The 13,832-nt window shown below is 35.2% G+C and overlaps 1 protein-coding gene across 5 annotated transcripts; it reads right to left on the reverse strand.

Moving 5' to 3' along the window:
• Positions 1–2,594: 2,594 nt before the first annotated feature.
• On the reverse strand, positions 2,595–10,496 carry psmd9 (proteasome 26S subunit, non-ATPase 9). 5 transcript variants are annotated; one of them, XM_048185288.1, is made up of 7 exons: positions 10,340–10,496; positions 10,113–10,246; positions 7,293–7,392; positions 3,998–4,185; positions 3,236–3,337; positions 3,000–3,088; positions 2,595–2,756 (listed from the first exon to the last, which is right to left on the reverse strand). In XM_048185288.1, exons 2-7 carry the CDS (start codon positions 10,236–10,238, stop codon positions 2,729–2,731), a joined length of 633 nt encoding a protein of 210 aa, XP_048041245.1. In that variant the 5' UTR covers positions 10,239–10,246; positions 10,340–10,496; the 3' UTR covers positions 2,595–2,728. The 5 variants fall into 5 exon arrangements, with proteins under 5 accessions (XP_048041245.1, XP_048041243.1, XP_048041244.1 ...); XM_048185286.1 differs by having other exon boundaries at positions 7,293–7,395; XM_048185287.1 differs by having other exon boundaries at positions 10,113–10,418.
• Positions 10,497–13,832: the final 3,336 nt, after the last annotated feature.

Genomic DNA, 13,832 nt, shown 5'->3' on the forward strand with positions numbered 1-13,832 from the left:
TTATTGATCTGACTCTACTGTACTGACACTGTTGTATAAGAACTAAACTGAGCTGGACGAAGACAATCACTTTTCTGCAGAACTGCTTTATAGATTAAATTAAATAATAATTAATGATTTTTACAATGGAACTGAATTAACACTAAACTGACTTTAGCTGAACAATGACACTATTTTCTTTTAGAGTTGCTGTACAGCCGAAATTAACTCTGAATCACTGAATCATTTTCCTGTTATCACTGTAAAGATGCTTTGAAACAATCTACATTGTATAAAGCGTTATATAAATAAAGGTGTCTTGACTTGACTATTTATTCAAGTCAATACAACTGTGTTTTAATACAACTGTGACATAAAGGGCATGCAGCTTATGCTACCTTTGTACATACATATATTCTTATCATTCTGCTGCATTTTAATATTAAGGGCATTTTCAGACCTGTAGATTGTTTGCTTTGTTCTGAAACAAGGACTTAATTTGTTACAATGTTGCATTTTCCTCCTGGTTCTGTTCACTTTCACAAGGAAACATTTCGAAGCGTACCAAAATGTGTTTATGAAAGTCACATGTGATAAAATCTGTCCTCTTATTGGTCAGAGTTTCCTCAGCATCATCCATCATCCATCATATACACACATATATACACAGTGCCCTCCACAATTATTGGCACCCTTAGTAATTATGAGCAAAAGCAGCTGTGAAAATAAATCTGCATTGTTTCCTTTTGATCTTACATTCAAAAATTCACAAAATTATAACCTTTCATTTAAGGAAAATAATTGAAAGTGGGGGGAAACTCACATTATGAAATAAATGTTTTTCTCCAAAACACGTTGGCCACAATTATTGGCACCCTTTTATTCAAAACTTTTTGCAACCTCCTTTTGCCAAGATAACAGCTCTGAGTCTTCACCAATAATGCCTGATGAGTTTGGAGAACACCTGACAAGAGATCAGAGGCCATTCCTTCATGCAGAATCTCTCCAGATCCTTCAGATTCCGGCTCCATGTTGGTGCTTCTTCTCTTCAGTTCACTCCACTCATTTTCTTTAGGGTTCAGGTCAGGACTGAGACGGCCATGGCAGAAGCTTCATTTTGTGCTCAGTGACAAATTTTTGTGTTGGTTTTGATGTTTGTTTTGGATCATTGTCCTGATGGATGATCCAACCACAGCCCATTATTGGATTTCTAGCAGAAGCGGTCAGGTTTTGATTTTTTATCTGTTGGTATTCGATAGAATCCATGATACCATGTATCTGAACAAGATGTCCAGGACCTCCAGCAGAAAAATAGGCCCACAACATTAAAGATCCAGCAGTATATTTAACCGTGGGCATGGGGTACTTTTTATCCATGTGTGCACCAAACCCATCTGGTGGGTTTGCTGCCAAAAAGCTCTTTTTTTAGTTTCATCTGACCATAGAAGCCGGTCCAGTTTGAAGTTCCAGTCGTGTCTGACAACTGAATATGCTGGAGATAGTTTCTGGATGAGAGCAGAGGATTTTTCTTGAAACCCTCCCGAACAACTTGTAGGGATGTAGGTGCTGTTTGATCATTTTTTTTTAGGCTTTCTGAGACTCAAGACTCAACTAATCTCTGCAATTCTCCAGCTGTGGTCCTTGGAGAGTCTTTGGCCACTCAAACTTTCCTCCTCACTTCACATTAGGACGATTTAGACACACATCCTCTTCCAGGCAGATTTGTAACATCTTTAGTTGATTGGAACTTCTTAATTATTGCCCTGATGGTGGAAATGGGGATTTTCAATGCTTTAGCTATTTTCTTACAGACACTTTCTATTTTGTGAAGCTCAACAATCTTTTGCTGCACATCAGAGCTAAATTCTTTGGTTTTACTCATTGTGATGAATGATTACGGGAATTTGGCCTTTGTGTTTCCTCATGTTTGTACTCCTGTGGAACAGGAAGTCATGGCTGGACAATTTCATGTTCATGATCACCCTGGTGTGCTAAAAAATGTAAATATGACTGGGAATATACTTCAGAGATATTTTACTCATAAGAATTACTAGGGGTGCCAATAATTGTGGCCAACATGTATTGGAGAAAAACATTTATTTCATAATGTGAGTTTCCCCCCACTTTCAACTGTTTTCCTTCAATGAAAGGTTAGAATTTTGTGAATTTTTTGAATGAAAGATCAAAAGGATAAACAATGCAGATTTATTTTCACAGCCGCCTTTGCTCATAATTACTAAGGGTGCCAATAATTGTGGAGGGCACTGTGTATATATATATATATATATATATATATATATATATATATATATATATATACACACACACACACTTATAACGTGATCACGGAGCGATTGTTTTGGTGCGGATCCAAGCGTGATTGCCATGTTCATTTATGCCTAAACGAACCGAACAAAGGGAGAAAACGCACCAGGTTCCAAAAAAAAGTGGTGTGAAAACGGCCTGAGATGTTACGAAATCGGTCTGACATGTTAAGATCCTCTTGCCAGATTTGTTCCATAGTTAAAACAAGAATTTAAACAAAACTGGATGGAAGAAACCTTGCCAAGATTTTTTTTCCTTTCTGACAGATTAAATCAGTCTGATACTGAATGTTCTTGTCATCTCTCCTGGGTATTTATTAACTTGACTCAATTTTACAATTTGCAAGACCAAAACAAGCAATAAAATTGATCAAGTTCAGAGTTGTGTTGTTTGTCATTAAAGATGATCCTTGAACTTTCACTGGTCATCTCTGAAGAGGCACTAAGTTGCACCTATTGACAGAAGAATAAAAAACAATTTATTAATAATGATGATACTCAAAAGTTTTTTTTTTTTTTTTTTTTGCTGCATTTACAAAAGCAGCAGCACCAATTTATCAGTATTCAATAAAACCTTACAAGACTTCAACAAAAGTGTGGTCAGCAAAGACAGATGATATACATATTACCTCATTACTTGTTGCCTTAATTAACATTATTGATTTAAGTAATTAATCCAAAAGACACATTATTTACCCTAGCAGTCCTCTACCAGACCAGTTCCGAGGAGTCAAATTAAGATGCACTTCTTGTCCATTTCGAAATAATCCAACACGTAGGGATTTCTGCAGTATAGATAGGAGAATAAACCATCAAGATGAAAATCTAAATGAATCATGCAGTACATAAACAGGAATGCAGAGTATTAAAAAAAATATGTAAATGCAACAGAGTTTTAAACTAAACGGATAGAGTTTCAAGTTACAACACACCCCTTCACTATGTTGGACAACAGAAGCGATGTCACGCAGATTCCTGAAGTTTTGTGTATTTACGGACCCAAACTCCATAATCTCATCGCCAACTCGCAAACCCTACACACAGAAGAAAATGTAAACATCAACTGCAACTATTGTCCCTCAAGAAAAATCAACAGCCACCTTGTAAAGTGCTGTTCATTTGTTTTAAACGCTCTATTTACATCATCAGTTTGTGCCTAGACTTAAAATAAGACTTAAGTACAGAATTAAGTATGTGAAATTAAATAAACCTTCCGATCAGTAACTTACAAGCTTGGTTATTATAGTTACCTAAAAACATTGAAAAACATTTTTGAAAAAAATAAACTGTTAATTAAACGTTAACAGAAATAAAATATAAAAAACAAACTTATTTTATTTCAGCTAGTTGCCAAGGCAAAATTTCTCATTTTAAATTAGTTGTAATGTATTAATATTATTATGCATTTAAATTTTAATTTAGTTAACTTGATGTACTAAAATACCAGAATCTAAAATAAAAATTAAAAACTATCTAGACCTATTTAAAAAAAAAAAAAAATACTTAAACTTACTTAAAAGTTACAACCATGTAAATGACTTATATAATGTTGCATATTTACAAGTAAGAAGGACACATAGTAAGAAAAAATTTTAAATTTTAAAAACCAAGATGGTATATTAAGCAAATGGGGGTGTAATTTAATTTCGACCATTCAGAAGGTTAGAAATGGCTGATTGGGGGCACAAACTCACAGCCTGAAAAGCAGGGGAACCCTGTGTTACAGCATCTACCAGGGCAAATGGGGATGGCGGAGACACAGACTGTTCAGTGGCTTCCATCTTTGTCTCATCCTTCTCATGTCTGACCCGTGCTGTAGCATGGAGCCTATGAAGAGCCTCCTCTATCTCCACCATGATAGCTTTGTGATCATTCTGTAAACCTTTAAAAATGATTTGATTAAAAAATGTTAAGCACTTGAAGAGTTACAAGAATGGCAAATGATTAAACAAATATATATATAGTATAGGTATGTATACTTATATAGTACCAGTCAAATGTTTGGAATTATTAAGATTTTTAAAATGCGTTTAAAGGTACAATATGTAATAATTTTGGCCGCTAGAGGTCGCTAGAAGCCTATTCAAAACAAAGGCGTAGCTTGATGACGCCAAGTTTTAGAGCGGAATCCTGGGACATGTGGTCTCCACCTCAATGGACGGTGCAAAAGAATAGGGATAGGACTCGAACAAATCATGTTCATGGATGAGGTTATTTAGTATGAAGCAGAGAAGGAGCGAGTGTTGTTGGAGCTGAACGAGGCCGCTGGAGCGATTCCGCAACACACGCCTCACGAGCAGCAGAACTTTTATTATGCCACAGTCGCCGGCGCCGCTTCCGATTTTCCGGTCATGAGTATGAGGTAACGCAGCTCTGTTTATCATATTAGATACATTTGAGTGTGTTGAAAATGATGTTATAACATTACTCTGAGCGTTCACTCGGTGGCTGCTGTGAGACACATGTTTGAGACACACTGCAGATCGATTTTAGAATATCATATTAAATATTGGATGGCTTGTGTTGATAAATGGCATGTAATTAATTTTAAAACGTATTGTATGATGGAGAAAATTATGTATTACTGTTAATACCTAATAATAATTATGTCTATTAAAATGTGTAATGTATTAAAGGGATAGTTCACCCAAAAATGAAAATTTGATGTTTATCTGCTTACCCCCAGCGCATCCAAGATGTAGGTGACTTTGTTTCCTCAGTAGAACACAAATGATGATTTTTTAACTGTAACGGATTTTTTAACAGGTTGGTCTGATCGCGCTCTGACAGCGGCAGTGATGTCTAGCACTCATTGAAGTATATGCGCGAGACATCACTGCCGCTGTCAGAGCGCGATCAGACCAAACGAATCGAGTGATGAATGAATAGTAGAAGTTCCCATCCACTAGCATTATTTGACTGACAGACGGCAACGGTTGGAGTTAAAAATCACCATGCCATCAAGTCACCTACACCTTGGATGCGCTGGGGGTAAGCAGATAAACATCAAATTTTCATTTTTGGGTGAACTATCCCTTTAAAGCGTCTTTTGTGTTTCCATGGTTTCTACAAAATAAAACCCGGAAACCGAGGGTAATGTGGGTATGACGCAATTGACAGGAGACTCCTCACACGTCCCGGAGCCTTGGTTAAAATTGCAATTTTCTCAAGATTTACAAATAGTTGAAAACATTTGGGATATTGTAAGTACTCAAGTGAACAAAATATATAACACTGGCCTAGTGGTTTTTGGATATTTTACTGCAAAAATATTACATATTGCACCTTTAAAAAAAAAAGTAGTTAATTATGCTTAGCAAGGCTGCATTTCTTTGATCAAAAATACAGTAAAAACAGCAATATTGTGGGCTGAATATAAACGTAGGCATGTCAAATTCAAGTGGAAAGCCCCAAAGTCTAAGAGTTAATAAATGTTTTAATATGAATTACACCAATTCCATACTGAAATTAAACAAACATCCTTTCACTTACAAAGAAATACTGTGGCAATACCATGGCATAATGATGGTTTCAGACAGTAAAACTATGGTACTCTAATATATACCATGGCACTGAATTATTAATATATTCATATACCATTATACATGTTTAAAAGCCAAAGGTGTTATCATCGTACTTTTTGTGTTCACTACCCTAAAAAAGGTAAGAGCATTCATTTTATACATAGATGTAGGGGTGGGTGATATGACCAAAATCTTATATGACAATACAAGTAATTTTATTTCACGATAATGATATATATATCAAGATATAGTTCTTTTTGCTTTAAATAAGGTTTTATTTCAATAAGTTCTCATCACCAATTTCAATATCATAAAAAAAAAACGTTTAGCCTGAGCTAAAAAAAAAAAGAAACTCAAGCTTATTGAAGACAAGTAAACAGTCAGTATTAAAATAAGAACAAAAAAACTAATTACAAGCAATGACAAAACTACAATAGAACAAAGACAGAAATAGACCTACCTAAAAAAAAAAAAAAAAAAAACTACTACTACATAAATACTACATATACTACATAAATTGTATAAAAGTAATTATATGTACAAAACCACTGCATTGTCTTGGTTGTCAAAAGTACCGGTACTTTGTTGCCAAGTTGGTACTAAAATTTTTAAAATGATGCCAGCAATTCCCCCTAGCATTTTAAGTGGTGTTGAGTGGATTCTGACTAATTTAAACACCTCTGATTGGCCACTGTGTTCACGCACTCAACAGATATGTCTGTGATTGGCTACAAAGATCAACACTTCAAAAACATGTTGTAAATAGAAATCTTTGATGCACTTCACCAAGCATTTGCACAGACATACACGGGAGCATTTGAAAGCAGGCATCTATCAGAGAACAATATGGTCAATATGGCCTGCTGATAGACGCCTGCTTTTAAACATTTAAAATCAGGATGCACCAAAGTTTCGGCTACCAAGAATTTTTGGCCGAGATAGCTATTTTCGGTTTCGGCCCGAAATGGTTTTGGAGGGCCAAAAATCAGTGAAATTAGCATTTCTCCTATGGCACGTTTTGACTGTCTATTTCGTGCACACAACGTGGATATGCTACAACAGTTAAAACAGTTATGAATGAACAACAGAAGGTATGTTGAAAGATACAATACAACTTACTGAAATGAGTCCTGTCTCATGTAATCACTCAGTTAGTGTTTCAACCGGGGAAAGACGTCAATAAAACAGCTTATAGGCTATACAATGTCACTTAATGTTAAATTTACCTCAAGAAAGCTTTTCGGACACGTGCATCCTGAATTTTCAGTTTCGGCCTAGAATTATCATTTCGGTGCATCCCTAGTTTAAAATCAATTGTTTTTAATCCACAATGCTTAAAAATGCATGCAAATTATATGCTTTTGTGATGACGCAGCACAGCAAAGTCACGTGACCATAACTGCGAAAGAGACAATATTTCTACTGGTTTATTGTGTCTGCTGGTATAGATGAAAAACATACTCACAAGAGATACTGTGCCTTGCTGTTCGGACCTTGTACAAATCCACATCGGCACGAGGAAAGCCTTCGACATCAACCAGAGGACCATCCATGCCTACACCTCCCTGCTGAAGAAACCATATGAATGTCTTTTGTCTTTAAAAAATTAGCAAGCAACATAGTGAACAGCGGCAACAGAGGTAAACTCTTTCAAATCTACGGCTGAAACCCAGATATCCAACCGAGGGGGTAAAACCGACAACAATAAAATCTTTTTTGTGTTACTTATTTTTATTATTTAAATATTTTAATCAGAATTGATTGGTGGGAAAAAGAAATTATGTAATAGAAATGACTTTTATTTAAAGCAAATAAGAATGTGAAAATCAGACAAAAAGACAAAAGTAAAACTGTTTACTTAAAGGTGCAATATGTAAGATTTCTGTCCACTAGAGGTCGCTAGAGGCCTATTCAAAACAAAGGTGTAGCTTGATGATGGCAAGTTTGAGTGCGGAATCCTGGGACATGTGGTCTTCACATCACAGCCGGTGGAAACAATCGGGATAGGACTCAGGAAGAAATCATGTTCATGGATGCGATTATTAACGTTACTGTAGTATGAAGCAGAGCAGGACTGAGCGTTGTAGGAGCTGAACGAAGCTGCTGGAGCAACTGCGCAAAATACGCCTCACGAGCAGTGGAACTTATTATGCCACAGTCGCCGGCACTGCTTAAGCTTTTCCAGTCATGAGTATTATCATATAAAGGCAGGAACACACCAAGCTGACGCCGACGAACTAGTGGCGACAAAAGCAGACTGCGGGGTTGGCTCACGTCAGCAGCGTCCGTGTCCAAAGTTGTCCTGACACACCAAACCGACACTCGACAGCCGACATGTCAAGTTGCACGTCCGTTCTGCACCTGCGCAAGATGAAATGCCTTTCCGTACCAGCAGGTGGCAGTAGCTGAACAGCCAATCAGAATGATCAGATGGCCCGACGCCGATTCAACATGTCGAATCCACCAGAAGAAAGCCAAAGAGGACCAACTTCAGCCGACGGTGTGGAACACACTCAGAAAACGTAGTCGGCCGATGAACAAAAACTGCCCGACGGCCGATTGTCGGCTTGGTGTGTTCCTGCCTTTAGATACATTTGAGAGTGTTGAAAATGTTATAACGTTACTCTGTGCGTTTGCTCGGCAGCTGCTGTGAGACACTTGCTACAGACTGCAGTAAGATAGATCAGTTTTAGAATTTCATATTAAATGCTGGATGGCTTGTGTTGATAAATGGCATGCAATTAATTTTAAAACGTATTGTATAATGGAGAAAATTCTGTATTACTGTTACTAAAAATAAAGCTGCATCTGATTATGCTATGACAGCTAGAATAGTGATTTTCTCAACAAAATAGTGTTTTTCTCTGAGGCATGTAAAGCATGAAAGCATGGTACTCGCAAAAAAAAAAAAAAAAAAAAAAAAAAAAAATCAAGAAAATTAGATTTAAACAATAAGACTAAACGTGTTGAGCTATATAACAATAATTCGTTTTCTGTCTATAAATATATCAATACTGTTGTTCCCTTGTCTATTTAAACAAGTGTTTCCATGGTTTCTACAAAAAAATACTAGAAACTGAGGGTAACGTGGGTATGACGCAATTGACAGTCGACTCCTCACACGTCCCGGAGCCTGCAATTTTCTAACGATTTACAAATAGTTGGAAAGATTTGGGATATTGTAAGTAAACAAGTGAACAAATATATATCACTGGCCTAGTGGTTTTTGGATATTTTACTGCAAAAAATCTTACATATTGCACCTTTAACATAATTAATGCAGGAATGAACCGCAAGCCCACAAAGCATTGGGAACAATGTACTAAAAAAAAAAAAAAAAAAAACTTGATTTATAGTTGTTTATTAAAAGTATAGAAACAGTGTAGTTGAAATTTATTATAAAATAACCAAATATATAATTAGTTTACATGTGTAGAAAGAGTGACTTGATTACATCATTTACAGGGCTTTATGGGAGTGGGTGTTCACCGCAGAGTACCTTTTGTGCTGTTTGTTTGCTGCGATTATATGATTAGTGGATATTACTCTAAGGATCATGGGTAGTATAGTTCTTCATGAATTGCACTTCCAGAAACCAACTGTTGCAGGAAAGTCTCAAAATATGTACACAAATTGCAAATGCATAATGAATCAATCAATCTCTGAATTTAAAAATTGTGTGCACATTGTATATTTGTGAAGTGTTTTTAATTTATTTTTTATTTTGTGATTTTTTATTTTATTTAAAAGGGGGGGGCATATTAATTCGAATGTGAATGTGAATGATTTTTTTTTTTTTTTTTTGCATCATATTTTGTCTATGTATTAACTCTGACGCTATTCTGACTCCATACAAGACAAGGAAATAGCGTTTGAGAAGGGCTGACTGTATTCCATAATGTTCTGGTGAAATATTTAATAAAGTCAAAGCACGCTAAATATGATTTAAGCCACCTGTCACGTTAGTATTTTCTTTATAATTTCCATTCTTATTTTCATGATACGTTGAGACAGATGAACGTTCTCCAAACGCAGTTAAACAAGTTACGCAAGGAACGATGGATTACGAGTGACACATACAAGAGCCAAAGACGTATTCAAGTTAAAGGCTTTTAGAAAATCGTTGCTCTCGAGACCGTAGCGTGCATCAAGCAAAAACAACGAGTCCCGTAAGAACGAACTAATTAAACAACTTCAAAGCAGCCAACATACTAGCCTATTTATTTCAAGGCTAAATGACAACATATTTAAATCCATATATATTAAAAAAAAAAAAAAATCTTACAGCTTGGAGCATGTCGTAGTATGCTTTGATTTGCTCTTCTATTTCTTCCTTTCTTTTTATTAGTAGTCGAACATCCTCTTCAGTTACACTTGGCTCAACAGCGTTGTTTACCTCTGTCATTTTCATGACAATTTCTGCCAAAAAAAGAACTGAATGGTCTTTATCCAAGTAATCTCTGAGTGCTCAACAATTACAGATTTTACTTATTTTATTTAAAGAAATCTTACAAATTGTTCACGCCAAATGATTCAACAGAAGCGCACTAAATAGTCAGTAGTCACGGAGCCTCTTCTGTGGTGGATTCACTGCCGGGTTGCAAGCAAACTAAAGAGCTGCATAACGCCATCTATGTGCTGGAGAGCGAATCCATTACATTCTTGTTGTTGTTGTTTATTGGGGGTTGGCAAACTAGCTTTTGGTGCATTACCGACACTGGAGTGTAGAACAGTTATTCGGAAGGATTATCTATAGCCTTACTTACTTACTTACTTAATAATAATATTCTCAAATATAATCTTGTTGCTTTTATAAGTTAGGCCTAGAACATCAAAAGGGCCCTATGAGCAAGATGCAATAGAGAGCCCCGAGCAATGAGAGTTGTCAATATTTATACCTATGTTCAAACCAAAATGAGGAACTAATGATCAGCTTTGACCCTGTGGTGTTACATTCTGCAAAAGTAGCTAAACATTGTGGTTTTAACAAGCAGAAGCAGAATGAGTCGAATAAATATGTTGACCATGTCTAGACCTAATGCAAATATATCTGTATGCCTTATTCTAAGTAAGATCACCAACTCATGCTAAATTTGATACTAGTAAGGAAATCAATAATGACATGTCCTAGCTTTCCTTATATAAGGTTAACCAAGGCCTTGTAAGCTAAATGGAAGCATAAATTGATTCATACGAGATTAAATGCATCCATATAAGAATAATATGTTTGAAAGGATTAAAAAAATAACCATAAAGAATAATCATAGTAATCATTAGCATGAAATTTTTGTTTTCTTAAACACCAAATATCATTAATCGTTTTATTGAATAGAAGAGGGCTGCATACACGTCCTTGAGGCGTTCCATTTTCAATTAGGTATCTGTTAGAGACTGATGTACCTATACCCTAACCTATATTGTTCGATTATATAAAAATCATCCAATTAAACATCCCTACACCCAATTATTTTAATTTAATCAGAAAACCTTCCCTCCATAACGTTATAAGCTTTCTCTGTATTAAATAATAATGCTACAGATTCTTTGCATACTTGAGCCTTTCTTACATCTGATTCCAAGTAGAGCAATGAGTCCATTGTAGTTCAAACTTTGTCAAAAACCATATTGATGTGTTCATGAAATACTTCATTTTAATGCAGGGTGTTAAGGTGCATTATTGCCACCTACTGTGTTGAAGTGTCATAACCCAGTGAGGATTATACATAATAGTGTGAAAACAGAAAAAAAAAAATTGTAGTTTGGATTGTAGCTTGTTGTTGGATAGATCCCATTAAAAATAGCATGCATTTTAGTAAGTCTAATGGAATTGACACAAATTAAGTTATGAAGTGAAAAAAAAAAACATTTTCATAAAAACCTCCCTTACAAGGTTCATTAGCTGAGAACTTTGTCTACAAATACATATATTTCTAATAATGTAGTATAAAAAAATAATAAAAACATCTAAAACATGTTTTGTCTCTTATCTCAAGAATCAGTGTCATCTCCGCTCACTTAGCAGCAATAAATCGAATCATCATATACCAATTTCATCTCAATGTTGTAGATTAACGTGAACAAATGCTTACAGCTACAAGATTTTGTGAACCAACTATAATACTAGTTAAGAAAATATATGACTTTTCAAATCTCTATTCATGAAGTAGCAGCACCATATGAAATAAACAATTCAGTAATATTAAGTATTAAAGCATTCATATTATTCCTTTGAGACATGCTCATATTTGAGATACAGCACATTTATATTATTTATTTTTCTAAGTCAGCACCATAATGGGCAGTTGTAACACTTATTTCTTGTAAATTCAATTTCAGGAAGTAGTCTTTTTAACAATGTCAATATATTAATGACCCCATTACTTGATATACATCTGCCTTATTCAAAAAGATTGCTGGCAGATTTATAGAAATCTGAAATGTGATGTAAAATGTAGTCTAATGTTAAAACAAAACAAAAACAACTGCCCCTAGACTCCCATACTACAAAACCTGCAAGAATTGTGATGTAATTAATGTAGTATCTTTAAAAGAAAGCGAGTCAAATAAGTGCCATATTTGTATTCAAAAGCAAATGCAGTTTTATATTAAAGATAGAAAAAAAGCAAAGTAAATCACTGTCACACACAGCTTGTTAGTACTGCAAAGGAGAACTACATATACAGCATCTTCATATTTACATACAAGTTACAACCAATGAAAATTATAAATATATCTTAGTTAACTTACAGCAGTTACATGAGACTGAAATTTCTGGACATTTAAAAAAAAAAAAAGAGCACTCTGTTAAATAACTGGCACCAACCCTACAAACAAATGAAGTGGTTATATAATTTAAATGAATAAAATTAATGCATGTTTGTTCAAAAGACTCTGTATACATTAACCATTTTGACTCCATTATGAAAATCTGATTTCTTTTCTGAAAAAGGAGCGGAGGGAGAAAAACTAAACAGCAATCATCTCTGGTTGCCTCGTCAGCCAACAATTAGAGCTGCCAAGACCAATAAACTACTATGTGGCCTAAATGCGCCATGTGTTTTAGCAGCAAAAACATAGTCCTGAACCTCGGAGAACCGACTCCAAGGTGGTTTTGAGAACTCAAACACATATGGGTTTATAACAATCCTCAAATAATCTTTATATAAAACAAACATGTACATAACAAATTTGAAAGCATCATACACATTTCCAAATATATAGGGTGAATATCACAAAACCATGTCAAAGTGTGTGTGTATATGTGTATATATATATATATATATATATATATATATATATATATATATATATATATATAAAATATGGTTTTACATAAAAGGTCTATTTTAGATTATACCATGGTCTGTCTGAATACTCAATTCTGATTGGCTGGAAGGTGTGCATTAAAACCGTTAGTTCCAGTCAGTTTAATCACCATTCTATATTAATGCACTGCTTTCATTGAAGCACACTCGCAAACCAAGATCGGAGCACAGAAATGTATCAATGCTGCCCGCTGCTTTTATTGATGAAATAGCTTCGGTACTGAATTGCTACATTATATTTCGCAGCAAAGAGGGGGTTACATCACTGTTTTAAAGAAATTAAACTCTCAGCTGCAAAAAATGCTATAGCTCATTCATTCAAATAAATGTAATTTAAAGTGGGCAGAATGCTAGATCTAAAGCCATAACTGATGAAAATAACCGTCATTTACCCTTCCGGTCAAATATTGTGCTGCAAACATCAATAATAGCTTTAACTTGTCAAAGCCAGCAAGCGACCATGGTATAAGCGTGATAATCCATGGCTAGCTGTGCGTAAAACAATTTGAATGCACTCCGTTTCACGTCGGGTGGTTCTTTGCCTCCACGTTGTGCGTTAAAATCGTTTAATGCACAGCTAGCCTTGGACTATCCCTTATTTTGGGAAAAACATGGCCTGGACATGATCCTGACAGGTTTTGTGACATTCACCAAGTCAGTTGCATTCACTTACACAATTA

The sequence above is a fragment of the Megalobrama amblycephala genome, linkage group LG3, assembly GCF_018812025.1.
Source record: "Megalobrama amblycephala isolate DHTTF-2021 linkage group LG3, ASM1881202v1, whole genome shotgun sequence".
NCBI lineage: Eukaryota > Metazoa > Chordata > Actinopteri > Cypriniformes > Xenocyprididae > Megalobrama > Megalobrama amblycephala.

What these genes read in the sequence shown, in the direction of transcription:
- psmd9 (XM_048185286.1), bottom strand. Translation starts at nt 10,238, where the DNA reads ATGAAAATGACAGAGGTAAACAACGCTGTTGAGCCAAGTGTAACTGAA. An exon ending in GTTCCCCTGCTTTTCAGGCT is followed by an intron (nt 3,338 to 3,997) that starts GTGAGTTTGTGC and finishes TTCTGTGTGTAG; the next exon opens with GGTTTGCGAGTTGGCGATGA. An exon ending in TCTGGTAGAGGACTGCTAGG is followed by an intron (nt 2,757 to 2,999) that starts GTAAATAATGTG and finishes TTCTGTCAATAG; the next exon opens with GTGCAACTTAGTGCCTCTTC.